Below are 22,031 nucleotides of genomic sequence, written 5' to 3' on the forward strand. Positions count from 1 at the left end.
ATGAGCATATATTAATGCAGTATGAACAAGAATGTTTTAATGTAGGTATATAGAATCATCATACTGGTGTGATTATATGCATCAAGTGTTCATTCGAGGCTATGGCAAAATATAGAGATGTATATCGTGTATCGTGACATGGCCTAAAAATATTGAGATATTAATAAAAGACCATATCGCCCAGCCCTAATTAAAACTTAACTTTAAAAGTTGTTATGCCTTTTTAGCATTACCCAGAATGTGAAGGGTTTAATCACACAACCTGACCGTTATCTCCATCCTGCCTCGGACATGTCTTCTCTGTTTGGGGATGTGACAGCACAAGCAGCAGGGAGAATAAACGCTTAAGTCACCAGTGCTGACCTTTACCCTAAATACAGAGGTCAGGAATGTAGGGCACCTAAGCTAATTGTGAGAATATATGGGAGATTGTGTGTTGTGTATATGGCAACTCAAGCCTTCTTCAAACCTAATGCACTCTCTTCTTCAAAGCAGTGCAGGCTGCAGAGATGGGCGGGAACTAACTTGCCGCCTGTCAGTGCGACAAACAATGACAGGCAGCTGACACATTCCTCCAAACTCAGTCTGGAGTCTCCAGATTATTTACCTCGCAAATGTTGAAAAATAAATTACACAAAAATATGCTTTAACAAACCTAAACATCACTTCCTTATTTAAGACAAGTTTTTCGGATGGTTTGGTGCACTTTTGGGGGGACTTTTTAGTGGCCCAAATTGGATTGGAAACTGTCTATTTTTACTGGAAGAAGGTTATGAACTCAGAAACGGCCTAACAGACATGAAGGTCCCATTGGGGGGAGAGGCGTGGGGGTACCGCTCTACCTTCAAATTTGTCCGCCCTCTCATCTTCCTCAACGGTGTATTGGTCTGCGAAATTACTTGGTCGGGACATTCTGTCGAGAACGTGTCGTGTGGGACAACGAATGTTGTTGGTTTTCAGAATGCAGACCGCCGACGAGGCAACGTTCAAGTGAAAAAGGTATTTAATAACAGTGCCAAAAAAATAAAACAAAGAACGTGCGCTGCTCGAAAACAGGCACTGAAGCAGAGGGAAGGCTATGAAAAACAAGTCAGGATCTGGTGTGACCACCATTTGCCACACACAAGCAATGCATTTTCTTCACGTGTAGTTGATGAGGTTGCTGATTGTGGCCTGTGGAATGTTGGTCCACTCTTCAATGGCTGAAGTTGCTGCATATTGGCAGGAACTTGAACACGAGGTCATATACGTCGATCCACATCATCCCAAACATGCTCAATGGGTGACATGTTCGGTGAGTATGCTGGCCATGCCATAACCCCCACCCCCACCATGGGCAACTCCATTCACAACGTATACATCAGCAAACCGCTCTCCCACACACGCTGTCTGCAATCTGCCCTGAAAAGTGAAAACCGTGATTCTTTCGTAAAAACACCTCTACAACGTGCCAGACGCCATCGAATGTAAGCATTCGCCGACTCAAGTCGGTTATGATGACAAACCACAGTCAAGGCCGAGACCCTCATGATGCTGATGAGCATGCAGAGGAGCTTCCCTGATACGGTTTCTCACGGTTTGTGCAGAAAGTTTGGGATAGGCAAACCAATTGTAGCAGCAGCTGTCTGGGTGGCTGGAGCCAGACTATTACGGAGGTGCATCTGCTAGAAATGGAGGTCCTGGGCGAGTGTGTTTACAGGGGGTCTGCATTTGTGAGGCCGGTTGGATGTACTGGCAAATTCTCTGAAACGCGTTTGGAGACGACTTATGGTAGAGAAATGAACATTCAATTCACGGGCTACAGCTCTGGTGGACATTCTTGCAGTCAGCATGCCAACTGCACGCTCCCTAAAAACTTGCGACATCTGTGTGATATACTGCACATTTCAGAGTGGCCTTTTATTGTAGGCAGCCTAAGGCACACCTGTACAATAATCATGCGGTTTAATCCGCATTTTGATATGCCAAACATCAGAGGTGGGATGGATTTTTTGGGCAAAAAAAAGAATGATATTTGGGAGGAATAGGTATTTTGTGTATATAGTAAACGTTTTAGATCTTTGAGTTCAACTTATGAAAAATGGGAGAAAAAACTAAATAGTTGCCTTTATATTTTTGTTCAGTGTAGATCTTGTGTTTAGTCTTATGATACCGGTGCAAAGGTGCCTAATGTTTAGTGTGTTTGTGTGTGGGTGAGTGCACGTGCGATTGTGTTTGTTATTGTGCCTTTCTTCATTGCATTGCAAATTGACGCTTCTTTAAAAAAAACATTAACTGATTTAGACAAAGTTTAGCTGGCGGATTTCGAATAAAATGATAGTTAAATCCATATTTCACACAACTTCATAACACACTCTTTAGCTAGCTAGCAAGGTACAAGCTAAACCAAGGAACTCATCTTTGACTTCAGGAAAAACACTGCAGACCCCGCCCCCCTCTACATCAACGGCGAGGAGGTGTACAGAGTCAGCTTCTTCAAGTTCTTCGGCAGCCTCATATCTGCTGACCTGTCCTGGACCCAAAATACAACTGGGGTCATCCGGAAGGCCCAGCGGAGAATCCACTTCCTGAGGGTGCTGAGGAAGAAAAGACTGGAGTGGCAGCTGAAGGTGACCTTCTATCGCTCGGCTGTCGAGAACCTGCTGACATACTGCATAATAGGGGTGTGCCAAAACATTGAAACTACGATATATCGCTATATTTCCTCTTGCGGCACGTTATCGATACACGGGCGTCAAACATCGATATTTATAAACATAAACATACAGCCGTTTTAAACAGATTCGCCCACAAAAACCTGTTTGATTTATGGAGTCACTACTTCGAGCCTCCACATTATGGCGCTCTAGCGCAGTACTCTAGTAGAGCACTCTTTCAAAGGAAAGAAGAAGAAGAAGAAGCAGCAGCAGCAATTTGGAGGGAATGGCGCAAAGCGGAGGAGCGAATAGCAGAGAAAAACACGTGAAAGATGCACCGGCAAATTTTAAATCTAAAGTCTGGGCCCACTTCGGCTTTTACTATACAGACAGTGGAACAACACTTGATAAAGAGTTCGCAATCTGCAAGAACTGTCTCGCGAAGGTCAACACAACGAACATGCACAGCCATCTTGTCCGCCATCATCCTGAGCTTGCCACGGAGGAAAGGGCGAGTAGCGACGCTAATGTGAAGTGAAGTGAATTATATTTATATAGCGCTTTTCTCGAGTGACTCAAAGCGCTTCACATGGTGAAACCCAATATCTAAGTTACATTTAAACCAGTGTGGGTGGCACTGGGAGCAGGTGGGTCAAGTGTCTTGCCCAAGGACACAACGGCAGTGACTAGGATGGCGGAAGCGGGAATCGAACATGCAACCCTCGAGTTGCTGGCACGGCCACTCTACCAACCGAGCTATGCCGCCCGTGCTAACGTTTCTGTTAGCCAGCCTACAATCAACAACGTATTTAAAGCAAAGCTCCCTTCTGCATCCCCCAGGGCTGCGAGCATTACAAAGTCCATTGCTTGCTTTATTTGTAAATATCTTAGACCATATACTATCTTAAAATGTGTTCTCAGGTTTTCATAAGACCACCCAGTATTTGATAATGTAATGCACTGACTGAAATGTTTATTTTTTATATACAGTGAAGTGCCAGTTTTCATAAAACTATTTGATTTTAATTGTTAAGCACTGATGTGTCCATGATTGCATAGAAGTTCAGTAGCACTGAAATGTATATTTTCTGCATTCATTTGGTTTTTTAAATAATTTTGATTTGCACAGACAGAAAATACTTTGGTGAAGTGGATTCAGTGCAGTCAATAAATTTTGAATTTCTTCAGTGATACTGAAATCATGATGTATCGTGGATGAAATTTCTTTCAATACATTGATTATCGCATAATCGTAATATCGTGATCTTATCGTTATCGTGGGCAAAATATCGTGATATTATTGTATCGCGAGGTACCTGATGATACCCAGCCCTACTGCATAACAGTGTGGTACGCCAGCTGCCCTGAAGCAGACAAACAGCCGATTCAGAGGGTCATAAAGTCTGCACAAAAAATCACCGGCTGCCCCCTGCCCTCCCTAAAGGATTTACATAACTCCCGTTGCCTCAAGAAAGCAAAAACCATCACCAAAGACAGCACACACCCTGGCTACCACCTGTTCCACCTGCTACCATCGGGCAGGCGCTACATGTGCATCAGAGCCAGAACAAACAGGCTCAGAGACAGCTTTTTCCCCCAGAGCTGTCACCATGTTGAACTCTAAGTTATAATGATAATAATTCGCCCCTGTACAATATCCTGCCCTAATACCCTACGGTGCAATACTACCCTTCGAGTGCAATACGTCCGACACTGATTGTTATTTATTACTTCGGTACTCTGTTCTTGTTCTGTATATTGTACAGTATTTTGTATTTTATAGTGTTTTGTATATTGTACAGGATTGCTTGTTATTTTTATTGGATAGTAGTCTGTTTATTTCAATTGTTAGTTTCTCCTTTATTACTCTTGTGTTATTTATTTTACCCCATATTTGTTCCCACAACCGCACCTTAAGTTGGAGTCTTTAATCTTGTTGTATACAAATATAATGACAATAAAGTCTATTCTATTCTATTACCGCGTTGAGACCACATCCATCAGATGTCCGACATTCCTTCACTTTTAATGTTCCCGTACCACTGATATAGCGTCATAAAAACAAAACATGCTTTGCAAAATGAGAAAGCTATTTATATTTTTTAACAAGAGTAGAGTAATATTCCCACACTTTACAATGTTAATGCGAGTGGCGGTGCTAACTTGGAAAAACACAAGTGATGACGACACTACTATAGCGTCAAATTCTATTGTCGACATTTGTCAACAAATTGTCACACCCCTACTGAACAACAACACATAACTTTATAGCGTTATTTACGATAAAACATTCAATATTAAGAGTATGTGAAAGTTCGATTCTTAACTTATTTATCAGACAACCTTCTGAAAGCTTTGTAATCAATCAGAAATATCATACACAGATAAATTGCGCTAAACATGGGAAAGTGTAACAAGAGGCTGTTTTCCATATAAACTATCATGCTAATGATAGGTAATATGCTAATGGTGCCTAGACATGTTTTAGCATGTCCACATTAGATTAGATTAGATGGATTAGATAGTACTTTATTTATTCCGTGAGGAGAGTTCCTTCAGGAAAATTACAATTTTCAGCACATGGTTCAATGCTTATGTTACATTGTGTGGCCCATGTGTGTTGACGTGTTGTTTGTGACTTGATGAGTTATCATAGGCAAGAAAGTTTGTTTGGATAGTTACAGTACATAAAAATGTATGCTCAGATAGCATTGTCATTGTACAAATAATCTTTTTGCTAAAATGTGATCATTTATGTGAAGTTGATTATCTTTAGGTTAACATAACACATATTTAGAGATCCAAGACAGAAGGCAAAATTGGTTGTACTCTATTGTGGTGTGCCAAACAACTTAAGATTCAAAAGGTGTGACACCTCCATCAACACAACAGCAGTAATTAGAATAGAATCCACCGTGTTTGCATGACAAAAATTACTTTTCTCTTTCTCTTGGATTACAAATTGTTACGGACTAGAGCTTACCAAAAAAAAAGCGTATGAGCATTAATTAAATATTTGCAAATATGTGCTGTATCATATTGTAACTGTACGCACGCTCGAAATTAATGTGCATACAATTGAATGAACCATAAACCATGGGCATGGATTAAGGAGAAGCCAAACACCTTCACAGAAAAACTGAGCAGTCCAGTTGTGATCCATTCAATGACCTGGGAATACAAAGACGTGATGAATGACAATACCCATGGACAACTACCACCAAAAACTAGGTAAATTCTCCAGACAGCAGGAGAGTTCCATTCAGCCACTACACTATATTTTCAGGGATTTACTTATACTTCGTAAATATTGTCAAATATTGTCTTTTTATTTACTCAGGGTTTCCCCTTAATGTAATTGAATGTGGCGGACAGCCTTTTTATTACCGCCGCACATTTAAAATATATTGTAGTCCCCAGAAGAAATCACACAAAGTTAGAAGCTATTCTTAACTTGTATTACCAATCGCATGATAACAAATGGCACAAATCCAACAGGTTTTACCACCCGTGTACATACTGCACACTAAACCAACCACCTCCGTCATCAGCCTGACTTACATTACACTGAACTTAGTGGAAATGTAAAGCACACAATCACAGCAACCTTTTAGTTTCAGGAACCTCATTTACCAAAAATTAAAAGTGTCTGGACTTTTGGTAGCTATTGCGGTAAAACAAGTCTTGTTTTCACTAAATAATTGATGATTTCACTCATCAGTATTCTTCCAATGTTCAGTCCAAACCATTAAACACAACCTTTAGCTCTTCCTGCTCTGTACACTTTCCATACCCAAAGGGCTTTTCCTCTTTTTTACTTTAGTTTTCCACTTTCCTAACCGTTGAGCTATTACATCAGCACAGTTTAGTAAAATGCTTCTCAATTTGTTATTTTCTGTCACAAATTAAATTACTATAAATAACTTAAAAATATGTATTTATTCAGCTGCACAACACACTGTTTTAGTTACATTCTTTATGTAAATGTAGCAGACTAGAACTAAATTTATTATTTTTACTTTTGTCACAAACTTCTCCATCGCTTTGCCTCTGTTAGCTCTGTACAAACATGTTACTGCTACTACCGCGAGCTAGAAATAGTAAGTACACGTGTGTTCCTGTGTACTTACTACCCCACTGGGTAGAAGTAGTAACTACTCAATGGGGAGATATTTGGGCAACTCCCGATTTAATTACAATTACGATTCAGAGGCTACGATTCGACTAGAAATAAATTATGTATACATATTTATTATCATATTGTATAAGGGCTGCACGATTAAGAGAAAAAACCTAATTGCAATTTTTCTGTCCAAAATTGAGATTATGATTCGATGTTAGATTTTTATACTTTAAACATTAATTAATGCATAAAACTGCAAAAAAAGGAGGAATTTTACTTTTAGACAGTCGACAAATTGTTGAGTTAAGGTGCTACACATTAAAACAATATGCAATGATTTGCTTTGAAAATATTTGGCCTGTATTTTGGGTGGCCGCTTTGTTGTCTTCTCTCAGCAAACACCAAAATAACTTGGCAGCATTTACCACTTTCTTGGATAGAAGACTCATTGTGTTAAAATGGAATGCTGCAGCGCCTCTGTACCACAGCCGCTGGATTAGAGATGTTCTTTGTTTCCTTAAATTGGGAAAAAATTAGGCTGACATTGAACGGTTGTTCTGTGAAGTGTCAGGAAGTAAGGAGTGTTTTCCTAAAATATGTAAGAGACTGATCTCGTATTTAACCTCAATTGAAAAGTAATTGCTGTGATGAGGTGGCGACTTGTCCAGAGTGTACCCTGCCCTCTGCCCGAATGCGGCTGAGACTCCAGCACCCCCCGCGACCCCAAAAGCGACAAGCGGTAGAAAATGGATTGATGGATGAAAAGTAATTGAAATGTAGATAATTGATGGACCGTTTGTCTACTTCTGTGTATTTCTGCACCATGTTGGGAACACTCAGGAGTGTGGCTTCATGTCAATATCTGCCTGTACTCATTTGACTGATGCATGTTTGTTTTTGTATTTTTCCAAGTTTATTATTTTCATTTTATTGTGGTAATGCTCCAAAGCACTCACACATGATTTTCGACACCAAAATTAATCTATTTATTAACTTCTTCAACTTCTTCTTCTTCTTTTTCAGATTTTGGCGCGCTCTACCTTCCTACATTTTCACCCGATTCGAACCATTCCAACTTCAAACTGTTCAGGCTATTCGGGAATTGCGGGCTTTCCTGAGACAAATTCCAAAAATTGCAAGATTTCCAAGAATTACAGGTTTTTCGGGACATTTCTCCCTTTTAAAATTATTGGCCATTTTTCAAACTTCCACCATTTCCACATTTTTCAACCGCTTAAAACCATACCACCTTTAACATATCCCACTGGTCCTGGACATTCAAACTATTATTTTTTTCCAAGTTAAAAACATTCCAGGAATTCCCAGAATTCCTGCTTTTTCAAACACTTTTTTGACCCTTTTTTTCAGGCGAATACTCCTTCCACATTTTTAAACCCACTTAACCATTCCACCGTCCAAACATTCCTCTTAATCATGACAAAAAACAAAGTTGTTTCCAGAACTGGAAAAATTCCCGGTTTTACCGAAATTCCAGGAATTCCTTAATACCATGTCTCAATTAAAAATGTTACCACGTCAACATTTCTCGACCCATTTTAAAAATGCCAACACCAACCATTTTATCTCATTCAGACTAATCAAGTTTTTTACAATTTTTTTGAAAAATTCTCGCTTTGCCCAAAATTCCCAAATTTTGGGTAAATTCCTATTGAAATCAATTTGAACCTTCTTCCAAGTTCCACAACTCCCACATTTTCCATCTGCTTCAAACAGTTCCAAAATATTCAGCCTGTTTGGGAATTGTGTGCTGTACTTCAACAATTGTTTAAAAAATCCCAGGATTTCAGTTCAACGTCAGCATTGGAGCATCCATACATAATTCAATCAGGAAATGTTTCATCTTGTTATTATATTATTTTTTTATTTATTTTTTTGTATAGATAATTTTTTGGGGTTACTTGTTTGGGGGGTGGGAAATAACATTTGACATCTGTTTAATTGTATTGCTTTACTGTATATGTAAAAATTCAACAAACAAATTGAAAAAGATATACATTTGGCTTTATGCAGACAGACTCAGAGCTTTTGTCTACATCATGCTTTTAAACTGCAGAACTAATTGATAAAACACTACACAGTGTTTATAATGTAATGTAATCATTATAAATATTAATGCAAGTAATCATTTAAAGCAGGGGTGTCAAACTCAAATACAGAGCGGGCCAACATTTAAAACAGAACAAAGTCGCGGGCCGAGGTAGAACAAATTAACCTTTTAATAGGGACCCAAACAAGTTTTGCATTGAATATTGAACAAGCAAGGCTTATATAACTTTATAGTGACATGCAAAATTGAGTTTCAAATAATAATAATTAAAAAATATCAATGGCATATCAAATAAAATACAAATACAAATTGAATGCCTCTTTTCGGCGGCGGGTTTGAGTTGGGGCGGGGTTTGGTGGTAGCCGGGGTGTATATTGTAGCTTCCCGGAAGAGTTAGTGATGCAAGGGGTACTGGGTATTTGTTCGGTTGTGTTTATGTTGTGTTACGGTGCGGATGTTCTCCCAAAATGTGTTTGTCATTCTTGTTTGCTGTGGGTTCACAGTGTGGCGCATATTTGTAATAGTGTTAACCTTGTTTATACGGCCAACCCTCAGTGCGACCTGTATGGCTGTTGACCAAGTATGCCTTGCATACACTTGTGTGTGTGTATGAGCCCCATATATTATGTGAGTGGACCGGCACGCTGTTTGTATGGAGGAAAAGATGACGTGGCGACATGTAGAGAACGCCAAGGCAGTGTTTTACGGCCCACCCCCAATATTATTGTCCAGGTGGAAATCGGGAGAATTTTGGGAGGGGCACTGAACTCGGGGAGTCTCCCGGGAAAATTGGGAGGGTTGACGAGTATGAGTATTAGCGGTGAATGCGGTGTTACAGCGGCGGGCCAGCTCTAATGTTAATTTGATATTAACTCAAGGGCCAAATTAAATTACACGGCGGGCCAAATTTGGCCTGTGGGCCAGAGTTTGACACCCATGATTTAAAGGATATATACTCTTATTTCTCATTACTGTAGGATGTTTATAATTGTACTGTAACTGGAAGTATACTACAAATAAATTAAACAAAACAAATAAATGCACTCTCATTTCTGTAAGCAAAAATGTACAATAAATAAATATTACACATCTAAAGTGTATTTTTCCCCCAGTTGAAAAAACTCAGTCGTACGTTGTGTTTTTGTTTTTTGCCATCATGTGATCACAGCTTTCTCGTCCCTGTTGATGGGGCAATCCAATTTAAAGTAGAAATATTCCTACAATGGGACTTTTGTCTTGGTGATCATATTTTTTCTCTCTTAATTTTTATGTTCAAAATTCTTGCGTACAGACAAATCTTTTTTTTGTCCGACAGTTTCTAAACTGTCAGTGGGTAGGAAACCTTTCTCACACAAAAAAAAACATTTGTCTGAACACAAGAATTTTGAACATAATTATTTGAGAGGACAAGATTAACGCAATCGACCTTCTCCTAATTTGTATTACTTTGCGGAACTTCTCACTGCTTCCCGTGTTTGCGGTCTGACTGGGTCGCAATCCGGCCACCGCGCCGAAGATTGTGGATGACTGTTCCCCCCGTGACTGCGTGGGTTCCCTCCGGGTACTCCGGCTTTGTCCCACCTCCAAAGACATGTACCTGGGCATAAGTTGATTGGCAACACTAAATGGTCCCTAGTGTGTGAATGTGAGTGTGAATGTTGTCTGTGACTTGTCCAGGGTGTACCCTGCCTTCCGCCCGTGCGCAGCTGGGATAGGCTCCAGCACCCCCCGCTATCCCGAGAGGGACAAGCGGTAGAAAATGGATGTATGGATGAAGGTGCTCAGGTGCTGAAAGCGATGCACAGAGTAAGACGTATTTCGCCCTGTTTGACGCGAGACGAATAAATGCTAGGCTTAACAATTCTTACTTACAAACCACAGTTTTACGTAATCGCACTAATTAAAACCTTGGTGTCCATTAATCGTGCAACTCTGTATTGTATATTATTATTATATGCTATATTGTTAATATATTATACATTACTTACTATATATTATACATGTTCACTATATTTAATTAACAACATTATGTAAAAAGCGGCTCCTCCTGTGGCTACTACGTCATTTGCAGAAGCACAGCATAGATACCAGGGTTTCCCCCCCCAGCCAAAATACTGGAATGTATTTACAGCGTTTCACTTTTTACCACATTTTAGTTAAAGTTAAAGCTTTATTCCAAAATGGAATACATTAATTTTTGTCCTTAAGATTCTACAAAAAATATCTCATAATTACAAATGTGTTTTAAATAATGCAAATGTATTGTTATGAAAAAAATTAGAAAAATCACATGGGTGTAAGTAGGGTTGTCCCGATACCAATAATTTTAGTACTGGTACCGGTACCAAAATATATATTGATACTTTGGTACATTTTCAAACAAAGGGAACTACGAAAAATATCAATATTGGCTTTATTCTAACAGAAAATTTTACACTACATTAAATACTCACAGTCAAACAACAATTATACAAGGTTAAAATATAAATTAAAAGGCATTGAAATGGCATCGACCCTGAAGATAAAGCCTTCCCTGTGCTCCTCGACTACGGTCTGCACCGGAGTGAACAGCAAGACAGGTGTAACAACTACATTATTACCTGTCACTCATTATAACTCCTCGTGCAGATGTGAATGCTTATTATTTAAATGTTTACCTAAGTTTGAAGCCAAGGTGGTAATACTAATCGCAAAATTTGGCGAGCCGTGTTTTAAAGCAAAAGGGACAAGCGGTAGTAAAATGGATGGATGGATGTTGTGAGAGATGTGTGAGTGTGCTCCTTTAAAGGGGAACATTATCACAATTTCAAAAGGGTTAAAAACAATACAAATCAGTTCCCAGTGGCTCGTTTTATTTTTCGAAGTTTTTTCAAAATTTTACACCTCCCGGAATTTCCATAAAAAAAGCTTTAAAGTTCTTGATTTTCACTATTTGCGATGCGACGGTCCATTTCCCTGTGACGTCATTTAGGGCTGCCAATACAAACAACATGGCGATAACCACAGCAAGATATACCGACATTAGCTCGGATTCAGACTCGGATTCCAGCGGCTTAAGCGATTCAACAGATTACGCATGTATTGAAACAGATGGTCGGAGTATGGAGGAAGGTAGCGAAAACGAAATTGAAGAAGAAATTGAAGCTATTGAGCGAATAGCTATTGACGCTATTCGGCCATAGCATGGGTGTACCTAATGAAGTGGCCCATAGCATGGCTGCCTTATTAGCATCGCCGGTAAAATGTGCAGACCAAACGATCAGGACTTTCGCATCTTGAGACACTGGAGCAACTTAAATCTGTCGATTGGCAAGTGTCTGTTTCGCATTAAATCTGGGTATCTAGTTTCAAATGTACATACAGCTAGCGTAAATAGCATGTTAGCATCGATTAGCGTAGCATGTTAGCATCGATTAGCTGGCACTCATGCCGTGAACAAATATGTATGATTAGCACATAAGTCAACAACATCAACAAAACTCACCTTTGTGATTTCGTTGACTTAATCGTTGCAAATGCATCTGCAGGTTATCCATACATCTCTGTGCCATGTCTGTCTTAGCATCGCCGGTCAAATGTGAAGACACTGGTACATTCAATGGGGGTCTGGCGGCAGATTTCTTGCCAGCGGTGCAACTTGAATCCCTCCCTGTTAGTGTTGTTACACCCTCCGACAACACACCAACGAGGCATTATGTCTCCAAGGTTTCAAAAAGTAGTCGAAAAAACGGAAAATAACAGAGCTGAGACCCGGTGTTTGTAATGTGAAAATGAAAATGGCGGGTGGGTTACCTCGGTGACGTCACGTTCTGACGTCATCGCTAAAAGACAGATAAACAGAAAGGCGTTTAATTTGCCAAAATTCAACCATTTAGAGTTCGGAAATCGGTTAAAAAAATACATGGTCTTTTTTCCGCAACATCAAGGTATATATTGATGCTTGCATAGGTTTGGTGATACTGTTCCCCTTTAAGAATTGCAGTATATGGGGTGAGTGAGTGGGCAAGTTAGTGGTAGAGCTAGCATGCGGCAGAGTGTTAATAGCATGGTAGACATCCAGTTGTGCCCTGTGGAAATAATAAATAAAGGGACCAAGTTGTAACTAATCGACGGCCTTGTCATTCCGGTCTTAGAGCCGAGCCTTACGGACCAATTGTGAAGGGAAAGGTCTCCCCTGCTCTCCTTTGACTACGGTCAGGGAACAGACAAGCTTGAGAAGTGTAAAACAGTACCTGGAACGCTGTGCCTCCCTGTTTAAAGGGGAACATTATCACAATTTCAAAAGAATTAAAAACAATAAAAATCAGTTCCCAGTGGCTTGTTGTATTTTTTGAAGTTTTTTTTTAATTTACCGGTCCCGGAATATCCCTAAAAAAAGCTTTAAAGTGCCTTATTTTCGCTCTCTTGAAGCCACTGTTCATTTTCCTGTGACGTCACACAGTGCTGCCAATGTAAACAAACAATGGCGAATAGCACAGCAAGATATAGCGACATTAGCTCGGATTCAGACTCGGATTTCAGCGGTTTAAGCGATTCAACAGATTACGCATGTTTTGAAACGAATGGTTGGAGTATGAAAGTATTGAAGAAGAAACTGAAGCTATTGAGCGAATAGCTGTTGACGCTATTCATAGCCATAGCATGGCCGAATAGCTGCGTTAGCATCGCCGGTAAAATGTGCGGACCAAACGATCAGGACTTTCGCATCTTGCGACACTGGAGCAACTTAAATCCTTCGATTGGCAAGTTTTTTTTTTCGCATTAAATGTGAGTGGAAGGAAACGTAATATAGTTGCAAATGCATCTGCAGGTTATCCATACATCTTTGTGCCATGTCTGCTTTAGCACCGCCGGTAAATAGCATGTTAGCATCGATTAGCATAGCATGTTAGCATCGATTAGCTGGCAGTCGCGCCGCGACCAAATATGTCTGATTACCACATAAATCAACAACATCAACAAAACTCACCTTTGTGATTTCATTGACTTTATCGTTGCAAATGCATCTGCAGGTTATCCATACATCTCTGTGCCATGTCTGTCATCGCCGGTAAAATGTGCAGACACTACGGCACATTCAGTGGGGGTCCGGCGGCAGATTTCTTGCCACTTTCGCATCTTCGGTGCAACTTGAATCCCTCTCTGTTAGTGTTGTTACACCCTCCGACAACACACCGACGAGGCATGATGTCTCCAAGGTTCCAAAAAACAGTCGAAAAAACGGAAAATAACAGAGCTGAGACCCGGTGTTTGCAATGTGTTGAAAATGAAAATGGCGGCTCTATTACCTCGGTGACGTCACGTTCTGACGTCATCGCCAAAAAGAGCCATAAACAGAAAGGCGTTTAATTCGCCAAAATTCACCCATTTAGAGTTTGGAAATCGGTTAAAAAAACATATGGTCTTTTTTCTGCACCATCAAGGTATATATTGACGCTTACATAGGTCTGGTGATAATGTTCCCCTTTAAAGCGTCACCTTTATTGTTAGTTCTGATGCCCAAATAACTCCATATTGCACTTCAAGCACCCTCTGTATTAGCCATTGTTCCTCTCCAAGATGTTATTGCTTGTATGCACTTTGTGTGTGCGTTTTGACTCACTCAACATCATGCGCCTCGGTTCTGCAGTCACCGCCGCAAAGCGGTTCTCATATGTAAGAGGAGGACCAGTACTTTTCAAAGGTGGTATAGTACCGATTTAAATTGATCAGTACTTCTATACTTTATGAGTAGCGGTATACTGTACAACCCTATATGTAAGTTTCCCCAGTCTTTGCTCAATACTTTGTTGATGCACCTATAGCACCAAATACGGCCTGAACTGTCTTTGGATATGATGCCACAAACTTGGCACACCTATCTTATGGCAGTTTCGCCCATTCCTCTTCACACCTCCTCTCAAGCTCCATTAGTTTGTATGGGAAGCAGTTTTCATCCAGGATGTCTCTGTACATTTCTGCATTCATCTTAGTCTCGTCAGGGAGGTAACCAAATACCCGATGGTCACTCTATCAGAGCTCCAGCATTGCTCTTTGGAGAGAGGACAACCTTCCAGAAGGACAACCATCTCTGCAACAATCCACTAATCAGGCCTGTAGAGTGGCCAGACAGAAGTCATTCATTCGTAAAAGTTCGCAAAATGTACCTGAAAAACCATAACAAACATTGTCGTGACATCATCAATCATGTTTTTTCGTCCAGAAATGGGTCACTCGCAAAAACATCGCCGGTAATAACATGTAAAGTGTGAGGATATTTTCTCTTATTCTTGTTAAAACATGAATACCTTGCTTATTGTGCAAAACGGACCTTGTTTTCATGGCGGTATATCTGTGATACGTAAGCATTTAAAGCGGAGACATGATGGAGGACAATTGGAGGATGTATGCTGTCACAGCTTAAGTAAGAGTACTGTTAGCTTCTACTTTGATATCTACCTAACAAGAGTGAGATGAAGTTGTGTGAAAAAACATTTCAATTCAGGTTTGTTTTAAAGCAGCATCAAATTGCAATTCTGTAAAAAAAAAAGGCATTTTGACAAACAGACAGGCAGGCACCAATGCTGAGGTATCATGCGATTAAAAATACCACCATTTTAAAAATTAATCAAATGTACAATTCTACACATTGAGTTTATTAGAGTGCTAAAACTGCCAAGAGTTCATCAATAGTCAATATACAAGTGTGTAGCTCAGGGGTCGGGAACCTTTTTGGCTGAGAGAGCCATGAAAGCCAAATACTTCAAAATGTATTTGCGTGAGAGCAATATAATCTTTTTTTAAACAGCATTTTTACAGTATAATAAGTCTTTTATTCTTTTTAAAAATGGTAAAAAAAAGACAAATGGTTGTACTTGTATAGCACTTTTCTACCCTTTTTTAAGGAGCTCAAAGCGCTTTGACACTATTTCAACATTCACCCATTCACACACACATTCACACACTGATGGCAGGAGCTGCCATGCAAAGCGGTAACCAGGACCCATCAGGAGCAAGGGTGAAGTGTCTTGCTTAAGGACACAACGGACGTGACTAAGATGGTAGAAGGTGGGGATTGAACCAGTAACCCTCAGATTGCTGGCACAGCCACTGTCCCAACTTTGCTACACCGTCCCCAAGATAATAACATTGTTATTCTAAAGCTAACAAATAATAAATATGATACTTCTAACCATTAAAGCGACTTCTTGAACAGGTGCGATAGAAAAAGGATGGTTGGACAAAAATGCATGAGAATGTTTTATAATTTCAACGTTATTTTTAACACTGTGATTACCGGTGGAATTATTAAGTACTTATCGTGTTAAGCAATGTCAGCTAAGATTTATCTGAGAGCCAGACTCAGTCATCAAAAGAGCCACATCTGGCTCTAGAGCCATAGGTTCCCCACCCCCAGTGTAGCTCTTTAAACATCACAAAATGCTTTCCTTTTTGAGGAGGTTATATTTTGTGTGTTGTTTGTTTTCATTGCGGCTATTTTAACTGTATTTTTAAAACATAAAAAAGGTTAATAGTATATTTAAACACTTTGCCTTTCTTTTTTTTTAAATGCACAACATTGTATTAGTCATTTTATTTTTAGTAAACTGCAGAACGAGCAACACAGCTACACTATAAATAAATATTTATGAAATAATTAGTCATCTTTGTTGTTAGTAAGTACATGCCTTAAATACCTTAAACTGGGTTTAGAACTCAATGAAAAAACGACAGCAATTAAATATTTCTACGTTTTACTATCCGATTAGTCAACTAATCGTTAAGATAATCGTTGAATAATTGGCTTTTAAATTAATCGTTAGTTGCAGCCCTAATGCTGGGCATCATGTCTGGAGAAACCCAAGCACTGCTCATCATCAGGCCAATACCATCCCAACAGGGTAGCATAGTGGCGGCAGCATCATGCTGTGAGGATGGCTTTCAGCAGCAGGAACTGGGAGAATAATCACGATCGATGGAAAGCTGAAGGCAGCAATGTACAGAGACATCCTGGATGACAACCAACACTTTCAATTCAATCTGATGGAGCTTGAGAAGTGCTGCAAAGAGGAATGGGCCAACGTGCCCAAAGATAGGTGTGCCAAGCGCGTGCCATCGTATTCCAAAATACTTTATGCTGTAAGTGAAGCCAAAGGTGCATCAAGTATTGAGCAAAGGCTGTTAAAACTTAGTTACATGTGATGTTTTAGTTTTTTTAATTTCCATAAATTTGCAAATTAAAAAAACAAAAAAAATCACATTATCGTTAAAATTGTCTGTAGTAGACAAAAAGAACGGACACGAGAAAGTGTGTTCGTTTTTTGGAATTAAATTATTTTAATCTGTATTACAATTGGAAATTATTTTATATGTATTTTTGTTTCCAAATGTTTCAAACCACAAGACACACACAGATGACAACAGTTTTGAACAGAAATAAATGAGTCAGATAGTGATGCTACAGTGCTGTGCTTTACACATATACATATACATATATATATATATATATATATATATATATATATATATATATATATATATATGTATATATATATGTATATATATATTATGTATATATATATATATATATATATATATATATATATATATATATATATATATATATATATATATATATATATATATATATATATATATATATATATGTATAGGCTTCACGGTGGCAGAGGGGTTAGTGCGTCTGCCTCACAATACGAAGGTCCTGCAGTCCTGGGTTCAAATCCAGGCTCGGGATCTTTCTGTGTGGAGTTTGCATGTTCTCCCCGTGAATGCGTGAGTTCCCTCCGGGTACTCCGGCTTCCTCCCACTTCCAAAGACATGCACCTGGGGATAGGTTGATTGGCAACACTAAATTGGCCCTAGTGTGTGAATGTGAGTGTGAATGTTGCCTGTCTATCTGTGTTGGCCCTGCGATGAGGTGGCGACTTGTCCAGGGTGTACCCCGCCTTCCGCCCGATTGTAGCTGAGATAGGCGCCAGCGCCCCCCGCGACCCCAAAAGGGAATAAGCGGTAGAAAATGGATGGATATATATATATATATATATATATATATATATATGTATATATATATATATATATATAAATAAATATATATATATATATATATATATATATATTTTTTTTTTTTAATGAAAAAAAGTTTACTTGGCTATGAAAATATTTCATAATAATGTTCATTGTCATTTATGTGTTATTTATTTCACTAACTGCTTCTTTGCTATCACTTTTACCATCATATTTGTAAATGGGTTGTACTTGTATAGCGCTTTTCTACCTTCAAGGTACTCAAAGCGCGTTGACACTATTTCCACATTCACCCATTCACACACACATTCACACACTGATGGCGGGAGCTGCCATGAAAGGCCCTAACCACGACCCATCAGGAGCAAGTGTCTTGCTGAATGACACAACAGACATGACAAGGTTGGTAGAAGGTGGGTATCGAACCAGGAACCCTCAGGTTGCTGACACGGTCAGTCTCCCAACCGCGCCACACTTTCCCCATATTTGTGCAAATCCTATTTGCTGATGTTGTTCTATTGTCGTTGTTGTGTTTACCCCAGGAAGAATAGTTTCCACTGCGGTGTAGACTAATGGGGACCCTTAATAAACTAAACTAAACTAAACTGTTGTTGTTGTCTCTCTGTCTTATCCCCCTCTGGTCCCCACAATTTCCCCTCTCTGTCTTCCTTTTTTTTCCTCTTTCTATCATACCCTCCTGCTCCATCCCGGCTGCAACAAATAATAATATAAATCCATTTAATAAAGTCAAATACAAATAAGGCAACAACAGAAGTATCCCACACTTCTCTTTTGTAAAGTAAATCTTTACAGCCGATATGGGCATCTAAATCAACAATATAATTTGCCTGTGAAGCTGGACAGGACTGGACAAATATCCATCCATCTATCCATTTTCTACCGCTTATTCCCATTGGGGTAGACGGGGGCGCTGGTGCCTATTTCAGCTACAATCGGGCGGAAGGCGTTGTACACCCTGGAAAAGTCGCCACCTCATCGCAGGGCCAACACAGATAGACAGACAACGTTCACACTCTAGGGCCAATTTAGCGTTGCCAATCAACCTATCCCCGGGTGCATGTCTTTGGAAGTGGGAGGAAGCCGGAGTACCCGGAGGGAACCCACGCATTCTGGGGAGGACATGCTAACTCTACACAGAAAGATCCAGAGCCCGGGATTGAACCCTGACTACTCAGGATCTTTTTATTGTGAGGCAGACGCACTAACCCCTCTTCCACCGTGAAGCCCCAGGACAAATATATATATATATCTTTATATATATATATATATATATATATATATATATATATATATATATATATATATATATATATATATATATATATATATATTAGGGGTGTGGGAAAAAATCGATTTGAATACATTGTACGATTCAGAATCGATTCTCATTTTCAAAAAATCTATTTTTTAGAGTGATTTTTTTAAATTTTTATTTTTTTTATCAATCTATCAAACCACTACACAGCAATGCCATACCAATGCAATTTAATTCCAAAACCAAACCTGACCCAGCAACACTCAGAACTGCAATAAACAGAGCAATTAAGACACAAACACGACACAGAACAAACCAAAAGTAGTGAAACAAAAATGAATATTATCAACAACAGTATCAATTTTAGTTATGATTACAGCATAGTAGTGATTAAAAATCCCTCATTGACATTAGATAAAATGAGTCATATTTTTGGTTCGTTTAATAGTTAAGACAAATTTACATTATTGCAATCAGTTGATAAAACATTATCATTTACAATTATAAAAGTTTTTTTTTTTTTATCTACTACTCTCCTTGCATGTCAGCAGACTATGGTAGATCCTGCTGAAATCCTGTGTATTGAATGAATACAGAATCATTTTGAATCGGAAAAATATCGTTTTTGAATCGAGAATCGAATCAAATCTAAAAAAAATCGATATATTATCGAATCGTGACCCCAAGAATCGATATTGAATCGAATCGTGGGACACTCAAAGATTCACAGCCCTAATATATATATATATATATATATATATATATATATATGTATATATATATATATATATATATATATATATATATATATAGGCCATTTATACAAATGATTAACAGTGAGGCTACAACCAATCCAACTGAGAGATGCAAATAAGTTTATTTAAATAAATAAAAATATGTTAATATTATTATTACAGTAGTAGTATTACTGTACTGTAACATCCATTTTCTACCGCTTATTTCCTTTTGGGGTCGCGGGGGGCGCTGGCGCCTATCTCAGCTACAATCGGGCGGAAGGCGGGGTACACCCTGGACAAGTCGCCACCTCTGTAACATTTTCAGTTTAAAAAGTAACTAGTTGCTAATGGTTAAAATGATTGTGTATTCATTTTTGTCAACTGATTTAGCTAAAATAGGCTTCCGCCCCGCTACCCCGAAGGGAATAAGCGGTAGAAATGGATAGATGGATTTATAATTGCAATAATTTATCATTTATATCCTCCTTCAGTTTTCCTTATTTGTTGTCCTGCCAAATTCATTTTCTTTCCATTTTTTTAACTTTTGAATAGGTTTATGATGAAAATGTTTCATGAAAAAAAAAAGTTGAACTTCCTGCAAGCAAGCAAACATGCGGGAAAACAAGTCTCTAATCTCGGCCCAAATCCCCGCGCTAACGTGCCCAACTCACCCTCCAGCGTCACTTCTTTTCCGGCCTTCTTCAGCGCCTGCACCGCCAAGTCGTGCGTCGCCTCCCGGAGGTCGTTCCCGTTCACCGACAGGATGGCGTCCCCCACCCGCAGAGCGCGGCTCTGGTCGGCGGAGAGTCCCGGGAAGATCTTGGAGATAAGGATGGGCATCCGGTTCTCACGTCCGCCTTTGATGCTGATTCCCAGCCCGCCAGACTCCTGCTTGACAACCCGGACTTTGCGCACAGCCTCCGCGCACACACCCGGACTCACTTCGACTTGCCTGGGCGCAAAACTTGAGCCGGGACTTCCTAAATCCGAGTTGGCGCCGCTATTTGGGTGCTTCCCCGGGCTGCCTAAACCGCGACTGACCCCAACGTGACCCGGGCTGCCGTGGTTCTGGAAGTGTTCCGGACCCGAAGACGGACTTGAACCTGGTTCGTCTCCATTCGACATTCCGTTTCTCAGGCCCGTCAGGGGGCTGCTGTGCTCCGGGTGGTGACTCCCCTGCCTGCCTATCTCGACTTCGGCCGTTAAAGTCAGCGTTTCTCGTGTGAGTTCGGCGGCCACTCGGACCCAGCGGTCGCGCAGTAGAAGGTCCAGTTCGCCGTGCTTGTCCGCTCTGGTCCAAACCGCCATTTCTGCTCGGTTCTTCAGCACCGAGGCGCCGCTTTCAAACTCAACTCCTCATCAACTTTTCCTCTTTCCTCTACGCATACCAGCGGCCGCTAGATAGCGTCCCACTGGACCACACCGACACACCCACTCGCTAACTAACGGTACCGAGAGCCAGATACCTCCCCCAAGGAAACAGACAACAAGTCGCTCTATTAGTCAGCTAATAGCTTAGCACTGAGCTGATTGTCAAGTTCTAAAATTAAGCTATTCCGCGTCCTCGTTCAACTTTTTAATCAATATCCGCCACAGTCCTTCACAGTAAAAGCACAGTTATAAAGGAAATATTTGATATACAGAAAAGCTCCGTTCTTAGTCGGGATTTATAACTCAATTTTAGCTAAAATGAAATGAAAGCCTCAAAAAAAGAAAAAGAAAAAAGGAACAATTACTTGTTTTCATTGCTGTGCTTTCTTACACACTGGAAGTCAAACTACAAAGGAGAGAGACAAGTTGTAGTGGTCTCATTATGGACAGTTCTTTAGTAAACAACGCTTAGTAAAGAGCACATTATTTCACCTGTTAGAAAATATAATCTTTATCCTAAATGGTGGACCAAAACAGTGCTATTTTTTTTTTACACTTTAAAGGTCTACTGAAATGAGATTTTCTTATTTAAACGGGGATAGCAGGTCCATTCTATGTGTCATACTTGATCATTTCGCGATATTGCCATATTTTTGCTGAATGGATTTAGTAGAGAACATCCACGATAAAGTTCGCAACTTTTGGTGCTGACAGAAAAGCCCTGCGTTTACCGGAAGTCGCAGACGATGACGTCACATGTTGATGGCTCCTCACATCCTCACATTCTTTTTAATGG

At 39.7% G+C, this 22,031-nt stretch overlaps 1 protein-coding gene across 2 annotated transcripts in view; it reads right to left on the reverse strand.

The window, feature by feature from the left end:
* The window catches only part of sntb2 (syntrophin, beta 2), an 84,039-nt gene extending 62,611 nt beyond the window's left edge, over positions 1 to 21,428 (reverse strand). Inside the window, exon 1 of one of the 2 annotated variants that reach the window (XM_061919979.1) lies at positions 20,536 to 21,428. In XM_061919979.1, coding sequence (XP_061775963.1) covers positions 20,536 to 21,172 — 637 coding nt within the window. In that variant the 5' untranslated portion in view covers positions 21,173 to 21,428. The remainder of the gene's footprint in view (positions 1 to 20,535) is intronic. The other variant, XM_061919980.1, reaches the window with a different exon arrangement.
* Positions 21,429 to 22,031: the final 603 nt, after the last annotated feature.

Source organism: Nerophis ophidion, linkage group LG14 (genome assembly GCF_033978795.1).
Source record: "Nerophis ophidion isolate RoL-2023_Sa linkage group LG14, RoL_Noph_v1.0, whole genome shotgun sequence".
Taxonomy (NCBI): Eukaryota; Metazoa; Chordata; class Actinopteri; order Syngnathiformes; family Syngnathidae; genus Nerophis; species Nerophis ophidion.